This window comes from Poecilia formosa, unplaced genomic scaffold (assembly GCF_000485575.1).
Source record: "Poecilia formosa unplaced genomic scaffold, Poecilia_formosa-5.1.2 Scaffold15, whole genome shotgun sequence".
NCBI lineage: Eukaryota > Metazoa > Chordata > Actinopteri > Cyprinodontiformes > Poeciliidae > Poecilia > Poecilia formosa.
In genome coordinates this window covers 161,681-174,121 of record NW_006799954.1, presented here as the reverse complement: position 1 = coordinate 174,121, position 12,441 = coordinate 161,681, and the positions used below count along the sequence as shown (strand labels likewise).

At 37.7% G+C, this 12,441-nt stretch overlaps 1 protein-coding gene across 1 annotated transcript in view; it reads right to left on the bottom strand.

Moving 5' to 3' along the window:
• Window positions 1–2,662: 2,662 nt before the first annotated feature.
• Window positions 2,663–12,441, bottom strand: part of wdfy4 (WDFY family member 4) — a 53,796-nt gene continuing 44,017 nt past the window's right edge. The window contains exons 57-65 of the mRNA XM_007546067.2: window positions 11,416–11,625; window positions 11,203–11,323; window positions 8,972–9,129; window positions 6,658–6,816; window positions 6,405–6,584; window positions 6,049–6,231; window positions 4,993–5,080; window positions 4,233–4,362; window positions 2,663–2,978 (exon numbers count right to left, since the gene is read on the bottom strand). Of these exons, the coding sequence (XP_007546129.1) occupies window positions 2,915–2,978; window positions 4,233–4,362; window positions 4,993–5,080; window positions 6,049–6,231; window positions 6,405–6,584; window positions 6,658–6,816; window positions 8,972–9,129; window positions 11,203–11,323; window positions 11,416–11,625 (1,293 nt within the window). The 3' untranslated portion in view covers window positions 2,663–2,914. The remainder of the gene's footprint in view (window positions 2,979–4,232; window positions 4,363–4,992; window positions 5,081–6,048; window positions 6,232–6,404; window positions 6,585–6,657; window positions 6,817–8,971; window positions 9,130–11,202; window positions 11,324–11,415; window positions 11,626–12,441) is intronic.

Here is a 12,441-nt window from a genome sequence, read left to right as displayed (position 1 = left end):
CTATTTTGGCTTTGTAACAGTAGAATCCTTCTAGTTAGATTTATGCAGTATAGTGTAAGCACCCATGTGCTGCAGGCTTAAGTAGCCTGAAAATATGGTGCTTGAATGTGGTAATTCAATCATTTCATTGCACTTCCCTCCCTGATGTGAATAATCTGTGCATTAATATTACAATTATGAAAAATTTGCAATATATTGTGCAGCACTACTTTCATTTCCTCACATTTAGAAATTGCTGGAAATTATTAGAAATTACTGCATTTGTTACTCTGCCAAAGATAACTATTATTGGACATTTTCTCTTTGTGGGAAACAAATAAATAGCTACGTTCATTAGAGCGTTAAGGACTTTTATCGGTATTTTTATCTGATTCACGACGCAAAAAGCAAAAGGCCCTCCTCTTGGGTCACTGTTTTGATAAATCTTTCATAAAATGCCAGAAATGAGTCCAATCAGCGTGTTAAACTGGCATTTTAAATCCAGAAAGCAGTACATACAGGGAAGGTGAAGGGTGCAAGCCAGTTTGTGAAGGTCAGTGTGAAGAACGGAATGAAGATGGAGGTGCCTCCAAAAAGAGAATGATGCACATCTACACTCCTTTTATAGCGAGTGGGAGCGAGACAGAGAGACCATCATCCCCCCACGGTTCACACTGACTGGGATGAACCCGCTAATGACTACATTTATTCAAATTAGACTAATTGTAATCATGGTTAATAATTAGCTTTACAGTGCATTATAATTGGGTTAGGCTACAAGATGGTTCTGCCTAGGTGCAATAATTTATTTGATTTAATTATTCTGAGGAACCCAGTGGTTTGACATCTCATATCATAAAACCAGCCGTGTAGAGAGAATGGAGATGGCTGTTGTCTTTAGAGAAGGTCAACGCTCGCTCTCTGGGAAAATTATGAGGACTATTTTCCACTCTATTAAGCCACTCCACTTAGCACAATTAGCCACACACACAAAGGTTAAAGAGAAGGACCCCGTCCTTTATGATAGAGGAGTGGTGCATTTGCTTGAGAGTCACAACAACAAACGTAACACAAGCAGGACTCCGGAGTTTCCACAGTCCAGCATGAGTATTTGTTTACTGGCTTTTATGTGATAAACCGTCACAAAGTAACAGATAAGACATGGAAGGAAAACTCATACATAGTTTAATTTTAATTTTTTTTAAACAAAAACCTGAAAAGTATGACATACATTTGTATCCAGGCCATCCCCATTCAAATCCTTTAACTTTGCACAAGAGACTGGAATGTTTGCTGTTTATTTGAAAAATAACTCATGCTCGGTCAGGTTGGTTGGAAAACAAGCCTTGCCTGAGATCATCTGTTGAATTTAGATCTGGATTTTTAACTTGAATGTGCTTTCTTCTAAACCATAGATGACAAATTCAGACTTTGGCCCACAAGATTATTCCAGATGTTTGCCTGACATGGGCTGCTGGGAGAAAGCACATGGCCTCAAAGACAACTTCCAGATTTCTCTGCTGGGCTGTTAAATTGAAATTTAGCTCACAAGGATTTTTTTAAAAAAAGAATAATGTGTGAGATTTATTTGACTTTTTATTGCATCTTATTTGACATTTCCTCCCTGTAAGTGTTTAATTTTGGCCTGTGGTGTATGTGATTTTGACATTCTGTTTTGTTCTCTTCCAGAAAGGTGAAACCTCTTCTTCTAACTATTTCTCCATAAAAGCCAAGTTTGTGAACTGCACAGTTCAGTTGTCCCGTCACCAGCTTGTCCAACCTTAACTGTGAATCTATGTTCCTCTTCTAGAATTACTATGGGCAGATAATGGATTGAGTAGGACTGCGTGAGATGTTCAAAGCCTTGGATATCGCTCTACAACCTGACCTGGTTTTAAACTATTTGCACAACTTTATCTCCGACATGTCTGCTGTGTTGCATTAGGAATGAACTTTCAAGCTGCCTCTTGTTAAATGGCTGAGATTCAAAGCGGGACTTTGTGGTCCGTCCCTCAGCGATGGATCTAAAGAGACATATTTGTCTTTGGGAAACCATAAACATGCAAAGAATCTGTGACAAGCATAAAGCGTCCCTCAACAAGACCCAAACACATTTTAAATCCCCCCACATCCAAAATTCCGCACCAAGAATTATGATCCGAGGAAACAGTTAAATTCTCCTAAGCACCACATTATGAAGCAAAGTAAAAACACATTGTGAAAAACAAAACCCAGTTCCTGTCTGACAAACATCCTGAACCCTGCACGCCACAAACATTCACCACAGAAAGCATCTTGTAGTGCAACATGCAAACTTGTGTGCATCGCTTTTTACTATTTTTACTAAAATGACCTAATAATTATTTCATAATATAGTACTTTATACCGGTAATTATTCTCTATAAAACCATTTAAACGCTCCGTGTTGTCTGTATTCACACACACATCCCCTTCTAAAATTTAAAACTGAAATTGTAGAAGGCAGTCTCTTTTTTTTTTTAATAAACTTCAACTGTAGACCTTGGTCACTTCTCTTGATGCACCAAAGCTTTATTTTATTTATTACACATTTTTTTGCTCATTACACATACTCTTTTGCTTATTGTTGAAACTTTTAAGAAGTTTCAACAACCTGACACTGGTCTCCTTCATAAGAGAGGCGAAAGAAACGATTTCACAAAAATGTCTGTTCATGATTTTATTTATGTTCACCAACATCCATTATTTACACAGCAAAATACATAATTAAATATGCTTTTAAGTGAAAAATATTGCTTTGTGTATAATTTGATTCCATGTTAACTACTATATCTACAAGACGGCAAATGTCAAACACCTTCTACTGCTCAGCCAATGTCACACCGGAGAGTTTTTCTCTCAGACTATTTCCTCATGGAGCATCATGGTACTCAGGCATTTCCACGGTAACAATCGCTCAGTCGCAGACCCAGGTGAAAACTCTGCCCCAAGCGTCTCCAGCCAGCAGGGTCGCATGAGTCCTGCACAAATGAGGGTAAGCATGTTGTGAAGCATCCAGTGGAAGCAAATTTGACAAGATTCTTATTAAAAATTACATTCAATAAAGATTTTACTAGTCAGGGGAAATAAATAGATGTCGGTTTCTGCTATATTAAAACCTATAAAAACAAATATCCAGGTTTTCGCCTAGTTGAATAATTTGCTACCTCCTATGTGCACAAAGGAGCGTTAACTGCAGATCCTTCCTCCCAGTATCTTTAAGGCTTTATATATATCTCTGCTCCAAACAAACTCAGTGACTCTTTATCACTTTGCCAACTGTAGTTTTTCTCATTTCAAATAGCATCGCTGCTGTTATTTGCACATTCATGTTGTTTTCACATCCTGTATATGTTATGCACATGCATATTTGTATATATACACACATCTTGTACATATTCTCTTTTTCTAAATGACCCACCTCAGCTTCACATGCATTTTAAACAGCATGTGATATTTTAAATAACTGCACAGTATTATTATTTTCTTATGGTGTATATTTACCACCTTTATCTATAACGTCTAAAGTTATAACACATGAAACTCTGCCAAGACTAATACGTAAGCTGGTTTTGTGCTCATCAATGTCTGGACATTTGAATACTAAGCATTAGCCTGGCTGGCTTTTATTTTAATCTCCAGAAATGATGAAACAAGGTTTCGATTCATCAGTGTCATAACCTAATGACTGAGATGAAAAAAAAACAAAAACACACCCATTACTTTTCCAGGGTTTTCAAAACTATGTAGAAACCATCATTAAAGCACAACTTATTTGTAAGTTGTGAAATACAAATAACACTTAGAATAAATACACAGTTGAGCCCCAAATCATGCACACCTCCGTCAAATTTCAGACTAAAGTACTATTTATTAAAATTGAAAATTATGTTTTGGTGTCCGTACTTTTCTCTGTAAGAGAAAGCGACAGATTAGAGTGATGGCAAGTAATCAATGGATTTTTTTCTTGATAATTGAAAATGGTATAAATAACTTTTGACATATGTTTTTAATGTTAAATAAGAATAACATGGGTATTTTAATCTTAAAAAAGAAGTCTGACTATTTTATGATGTTTTGAAATGCCTGTCTCATGTCCCACCACAAAAAAAAACTTATTGGTTAAAGTAAAATAACTGTAGAGCAAAATCTGCCAGGATTATTAGTAATAGTAATTAAACACAGCAAAATGCAGTCATTTCCAACAGCTGAGAGTTGGTGCGTGGTGTCTGTACCTGGACATGGCCAGGGCGGTGATGGCGGGACTGTCGTTGGAGCGGCGCTGTGACATGCTCTGACCTCTGCTCAGCTCCCGACATAACACCAGACATCTCCTCCAGCCTTTCCCCCGGCCCGAGGCGCTCCCTACGGATCCATCAAGAGAGCACATCCACTTACTCCAAAATAACCAGTGAGCTTAACGTTGTGGCACCCAGCGGTCCTCACAAAACAATTAAACTGTACATTAACGCGTGTCCATCTGCAGTCAGCGGGCAGTAAAAGGGAGAAAATTCCCTCAAATATAAAAGCTTCAGGGTTACGTAAAGACTTGTCTCAATGTAATTGGAAAGCATAATACTCCTATGAGGTGACATGAGGCTGTAACCAACGTATGCTAAATTGGATCTGGGTATTATTGCTTTCTAAATTATACAAACACACACACACGCACGCATACGGGCACGTCAGCAGAATTATTCATCAGTGTTTACTGCCTCTATGTTTAATAACTTTATAACAACATAATTCTTGCTAGCCATAATGCTAGCGAGGGGTAGGGTGAGCACTAAGAGCGCTCGTCTGGAAAAGACAGAGTCTAGCGCTGAGCTGAGCAGTTAGACGCCATCATAAGGATTTATTTCATTAAGGTGAGGATGACCCTTTTTTCCACAGCTGCATACGAGTTGGTTTTAGAGTTTTCTTACAGTCAACCGCATACATTTGTACCATTATAATACACACACTCATATCTTATAGCACTGTCAGTAACATTACCATCTCTCTCTATCTGGTCCTGCCCTGGGGACATGGGTTCTTCTGGAGGGCCAGGTAATTGTGTTCTGGTGTACTCTGTCCTCCATATCTGTATGAGAGACACATAACGAGTGGCAAAATTATAGACATAATTCAACATAATAACAAGCATGCTCACACTTGAACACACCCACCTCACACTACCAGTGTAATGATTTGGTAAGGGCAGCGTTTGTGTGTGCGTGCTGTGCACGTGGCACGGACACACACACTCTCCAAGCGAAGCACAATTCAGATTTTGCCGCTTTGATTGCAAGGAGGCGGCATGTGGTAATATTAATCCTGAGTAAAAACACTCAGCCGACACACACGCCACCTTTATGTTGTCATTAATAACTTCAGTGGACATTCAAAAGGGCATATGTGAGGATAATATCAAAGTAATGACTACGTGGCAGAATAGTGGAAAGTAGACTATATAAAAACAGTGCAAAGAGAAATGAGTCTGACTTGCTATACACAGTGCTCTGCAAAAGTATTCATACCTCTTGAACCATTCCTAATTTTGGCATATTACAACAAAAAACCTTAATGTTTTTATTGAGATGGAAAAATTATACATATTTTCACATTTTTAACAAATAAAACCCTAAAATAGTATGACATACATTTGTATTCAGCCCCCACTGACCCTCCAACAATTTTTTTTTCCTTTTTGGATTTTCATCAATGTACCTTCATTTATCTTTCCTTCAAGTTCCTGTCCTTGTGGGGAAAAAAAAAAGCATTCCCACAACATGATGCTGCCACCTCCATGTTTTCATAAAGGGAGGAACTGTTCAGGACATTTTCTATGTGTAAGCAGGACAGTCAGAAGGCCATATTTGTAAACGCACAGCTAATAGTTGATTAATCAACATAATACATAATACTGTTTTATAACCTAAACTTTGCTTAAAAGTTCTCTGCCTCTTGTCCTTCATGATGCATTTTACTTGCATATATATATATATATATAAACATGCATGAGTTATAAATAGTTCTGCTAGGCACTTTGCCTAAATAGAGAGAACTTACCCGAATAATGCCATCTGTACAGCCTGTGACAATAACATTCCTGGAATCCCACTCATGTCGCTGTGTGAAGCTGACACACAGGATGTCTGCCTGAGGCCCGGAGGAAGTTCCTGTGCAAGCCAGCAGCTGGCCCTTCATGGTCCACAGGTAAAGCAGAGGACCCACACAGGACACAATCTCACCCTTGGACAAAGCAGAAAGGTGTTGACGTTCAAACGTGCGCACACAGGAGTGCACGAAACAAGCAAAACACAAAGAGGATATGCCCACTGTCAGCAGTGAGGATCCTCCCTTCCTCACGCTGTGGGCTAATTTCATGGTTGTGAAAAGAAAATACAGAGAGAAAGCAGACTTACGGTGAGATCATTGATAGCCAGAGCACAGACGCTGCCCGTGTGTCCTGCTAACTGGGTGACATAACTTAGCTCCTCCAAATCCCAGAGGATGCAAGTGAGGTCGCGGGAGCCACTCACTATCAAGCTGTGGCCCTCGGACACAGCCAGGCACGTCACTGCGTCTGTGTGACCGTACAAGGGCTGCAGAACACGGGAGAGTCAGAGAGAAGCACTGGTACGTAGCTAGAGTGAATAAGCTAGCAGACAGACTCACCTGTCTGAGTTTCATGTGAGAAAGTTTGTCCTTGCCGACAGCCACTTCCCACACACACACAACAGTGCTGCTTCCTGCAGTGATGACGGTGGTCATGTTGGGGCAGGCGGCGCACAACGTCTCCCCCCAGTCACACAAACTCTCGCTTACTGAAAAGTGCTAGAAATATTCATTTGTCTGTTAATGATATCAAATTATGAAAAGTCTTTGTATGGACAATTGTAACAATTTTAGAATTTTTAACCTTTCGATTAAAAGCTTTAGCAATAAAAATCAATGTTAAAACTAAAAACCAAACAAAATCTAAAAGGAACTTCTGTTTATTTAATTTCACACGTTCAGATAGATACTAGCTTTTTAAAAAGTCTTGATTGCAAATATCTATAGACTTCTCCCATAATTTTGACTTTTCAACCTAACCACTTAATAATGTGGATAAGATTTTATATAGTAGCAAATCTTTCAAAATGTGTGGACCTTTAACATTGACTGTTTTCTTTGTTTCCCATCTAAACTATATTTTTTTTCCCTCTAGTTTCTTTGTATTAAAGAAATATTAAACTACTTGTATGTCTAATAATGACAGCACAATTACCCACAATAGTTTTTCTGTCATGTCTTACAGTATGTTCTGTTTGAAAGACTTAAATCTAACAAAAAGTTCTAAATCCTCCCATCTGAAATGTGGAAACAAACATGTGAACCAAATTAATTCTCTTAAACATTTCTGATATAAAAACCCCCCAGCTTCTTCAAATATTTTTCCTCATAATTCAAGCATGAAGAGCAGCATGAGAAAATTATGTAATAGTCATTTTGTTCAGATCACAAAATATTATTTTGGTAATAAATTGGGTTTCTGTTTTTAAGTGCTCAATTATTATTCTATCATTTTTATCCTTTTATAGTCAACTAATCTTGCAATTTTATTACTTGATAAGGCAAGGACCAATATAAACAAAGTCAATAAAATAAATAGGAACAATTAAAAAAGTCCCAAAGCTATTGAGAACAAATATCACAGAAATAAAATGTGCACAAGGTGTGTAAAGGCTCGCATTGGCAAATATTGTCAATTAGAAGAATTTCAATAGTTCTGAAATACAGCATCTGTTGACTTTATCGGGTTCACAAGAAGATGATAAAGATGGATAAATTTTCTCTATGTAGAGATTTACAAAATTGTTTTAGCTCCAGTAACAAAGTTTAATCATGTCCAACCTCTGAAGCCAATTGAAAAACAATACTTGCTTTATCTTAATTTAATTGAAGCATTTAAAGAGTTTGCAAGTAAGACATAAAATGCATCACCTAACTTGTGCAGCTCAAACAACCACAAGCAATGGATTTACAAAGCTGTAAAAATACAGTACCTGCTTAAAGAAATGAGACAATAATAGGTACTTTCAGATTAATTTTCCTCCTTAACGCGACATATTTTATATACGGTTCAGCTAAAAGTGAAAAAAAAAATAGGGTAAAAATATATAAGCAATGAACACAATTAATTGACTTTTAATTGAAAAGTCATTTCTTGAAAGCAGGTGGAAAGTGTAAAGAAAAGAAGGGAAAAAAAGGACATGCAGCAAATGGTCCCGGTCTAGAATTAAACTTGGACCAAAACATATTTTGTTGTTGGACATAAAACACAAGTGGCACTTTTCAGAAATTAATGCAGCTCCTTTAATGATGCTGGAATCCTCTTAAAAAAATCTGTGCTTAGTTCATCCTCTTTTTTGTTTGTTTGTTTTTTTTTACAGTTTTGAGTAAAATCTTCACATTTTGCAAAGTCACTGGTGTCTCATATTTTCTCCAGTTATTAATAACTTTCTTCATTTTGCCATGGTGTAGCTACATATAATATGTAGAATTTATGTATCCTTTTCCTGACAGATACATTTGCACATTGAGATACATTTGATCCTCTCTGAAAAACATGGCTTTAGCTAAAGAATGAAAATGAGCAAATATCAGCAAAACATCCTAGAGATAAAGTTAACTTTAATCTAGGGTGATCAGATTCACTACAAATTACTGGAGGAACTAATAAAAAAAATAATAAAAAAAACACACTAAAGGCTAAAGAAAAAATTAAAGCATTAGCTTAAAAATGTGTGCATGTTTGCAGCCAGTTCCTTGTAGCATTTTATTTTTAACAATTTCCATCTAAACACATTTATTTGTTTTTCAGTTTATCTGTATGGTTAAAGTGTCAAATTAAAGGTCGAAAAGCTTTGTAAGCATTTTTTACATGACAAAAACAGGGCATTGTAACAGGGGTGTGCACTCTAGGAAGCCAGCATACAGTACATACCTTCTCTGTGGCATAGTTTCCAAAGGCACAGCTGTTGTCTGGAAATCCCCAGCTGAAGAAGCAGCCAGATGGAGGCGACATGAGTAACCGGTTCTTCTCCACGACCAAAACTTCTTTTTCATGGCATAATATTTGACCCACCGGACCTCTTGGTAGCTCTGCAATAAGATTCAGAACGACTTTATTAGTAAAAGCAAAAGGTTTTGAAATTACAAAACAAAATCTGCTACAGCCTAGCATGAATACCATAAAGATATGGAGTAAAGCTGTACATAAAAAGGTAATCTTGTATTTGGCGAGTATCGGTGAACACATCAGGCCAAATAAAACTAATAGCTCTTCAAAGCATCACATTAAAGAGTTCAGTAGGTCCATAAACTTGCAAAGAATTTCATTGAACTGACCAGAGAAAACTGGGCAATTAAAACAGCTTCTCCCAGTTTACAAGAAGCAGAGCTTTGTCCTGGGGGGCACCTGCATCCGAGACAGGATGAAAGCAGGCAGATGTGGGTGAGAAAACTTACAAGAGGCAGTAATTGTGCCTGTAATTGACCTATTCATACAGGAAAAGGCAGAAATCATTACATCCATTTGCCAGATCTGCGTCTAAAATCCCCTGGAAGAACTTCCGTCTGCACTGGTCTTAACGTTCCTCCTCCTATTCATCTCCATCTCCTTATTGATCAGATCGGGACACTCCAAGATTTAATATGAAATGTAATATGCAGGAATCTCTCCCTAAGCATTCGCAGATTCATCTCTTCTGCTTCAGTGGGCCTGTAGGGATATTCAGATTATTAAGTAGAGCTCAGCTGAAGAGTCATCTCCATATTGTAGCTCCAGCAGATAGCTCCTTCTACCCTTCTGTAGGATAAATTAATCTATGGACGTTCTCACTGCGTTTCAATCATTCCCTCGAGACCCGAGTACATCTAGTGTATAATAACAGACATATAATGCTAAGGTAGAAATTAAAAGAGGTACAACACACACAGTGAGATATAGCGTATTCAGCAAAATCTGAATATGCTATATCAATAGTAACAAAACGGTTAGTATTGTGTCCAATTTTTAAACAATACTTGGGACACTATTGGCTAGCGTTTGCAAAGCAACCAATCCAGACTGCTTGGCGCCGATAGGCTGAAACCACAAGAGTGGGGAAAATGAAAACTAAATTAGCTTTTAAGGTATTGCGAAAATAGTTTCCACTGTGTAAATTGATGCATATTAAGTTATATTTGGGATTTTAAGTAATAAATGAGGCTGCTGTATGCATTTTTAGAGGGGGTCTCAAGTATTTGCGGATTTTTGCCACTCACGGACAGTTGTGGTTTGCAATCCTCCCCAAATATCAAAGCTCCACTGTACTTTGTTCGCAATAAAATAGCAAAAATGTACAACAAAAAATTAAAAGAAAAGAAAATTGGGTTTATTTCTTTTCTAAAGAAAATAAGGTTATCTTATTTTCTCATGTCTAAACATTTGACATGTGGTGAGTGATACTCAGCGACAGTTGAAGCAATTTTTACTTTATTGATGCAACATTTGCTTTGCATTTTACACAACGTGTAGAACACACAGCATTTCTAAGTTGTGATACTCAAGCCACACATTTTATTGACATGTCCAAAAAAGTTTGGACAACCTGGGTTCGAACGGAGATGTAACCGGTGCATCATTCTCTATGTGTCAGGAGAATGTTTATTTCATATAAAAATACATTGAAGCAGGAGCAAAAGAAATCTGGCAAATGTTTTAAGTAATTTAAATTAAATGCGATCTTGTTTTTAACTGTGTGTAAACTCAAGCAGGTTAAAGGAACTGTGTGGGACCCAAAGAGTCATACCTTGCCTTAGGGGAGCTGTTACACTGCTGTTATACAAGTTGTGTCTGGATGTTTGTGGGTGCTCTCTGTAAGCCAAAATTTAATGGTTTGCTGGCAAAATAGTCAAACTTCATCAAACAAAATCATCAGAAATTTGAGCTGCTGCAAACATCCGAAAAATCTGATTTGCACCCGAAGGAAATTACTGAGCATAGACCAGAGTGCCAAAGCTTTTGTTTTAGGACCTTTTTTATTACTTTAAAAGCAAATGATGAAAATTAAAAAGTCATCTCCGCAGAAGCAAAAGAAGGCACAGCATTTATAGTAAAAGGAACTTAGACCTGAATACATTACGCTCCTACTTCTTACATACCATCTAACCCCTCTAATGGTGAAGCTGTACCTCTGAACGGTTGTGCAGGTGTCCTTAGTGTATCCAGGTTGAAAAAAAATGGAGTTGGATGAGAGGGAGTCAATCCATCTTTCTTAGAGCCACTGCGAGGGGCATGAGGCTTGGTGAAAAGCTATGGGAAATATACAGACAAAGATTTTCCTTTAAAGGGCAATATTATGCATATATTAAAACAACACATAAGCAAATATATTGCAATGTCACCTGTCTGGGAATCTGGCCAAAGTTGCTGACGTAGCCTAAGATAGTGCTCCTTATCATGGGGTCTTTTGCATCTTGTCGGCCTCTCTGGGCGTAGAAATAAGGGTGGAACGTATTGACACTTTCCACTGCCGCCGGACCTTGTTGTCTGTATCCAAAGATCAGGTCGATCCACAGGTGGAGGCGAGAACTCACATAGTCACTTTCTAGGGCCTAGTGAAAACACAACAGCAGTTAGAGCAGAAGAAACGACGAGTTAGACAATATTACAGAAGTTCAGATTTGTAATGCAACTACAATTGCTATTGTTGGACACGAACCACCATTGAAACTGGTAGTAACAAAGTTTGCAAGATGCAAAACTTCTTTCAGATTGCACAGGCGATAATGCTATTCAGGTGCACAATGATTTCTTCCAAAAGTCAATTTAGAAGTTTGGAAACAGAAGAAGGTTGTAGAGCTGCGTTATGAGCTTATCCATATACTAGAATTAGAGAATGATTTGGGTGGAATTAGCCAGAGATTGGTTTCAAAGAGTTAATAAGGGAAAGTGGGCATTATGACCAGCTACATCCTTGCTGTAATAAACCCATTGTAAAAAAGAAAACATTACACCAAGGATATTTTGTCCTGAGTTAATTTGTCTGTGGAAGAAAAAAAAAAACAATCTTTTGAAGTCACTAATTTTATGAGAATGGTAGGGAATATGGGAAGTTCAGTAGATTAAAGAGTGTTAACCATCATAGATGCCCAAGGAATGAGAAAAGGGAGGGTCACACTAAAGAAATCAGAGCGACAAAGAAACAGAAACCCCCACGCAGGGAAAGAAAACAGGAGGCTGACAGAGAACACAGAGAACATTCAGCTCATTAACAGCTGGCTGAAGTAATGGCCTTATGAAAAAGAGAAAGTCTTGTGGCTGCATGAATCACTTTAAATGGGCATGTTGTCATAATCCGAACCTAACATGGCTATTTATGCAGTTTCTTGGGAAGGAAAAAGAAAACTGTGCATTATGTTTGAGAACAG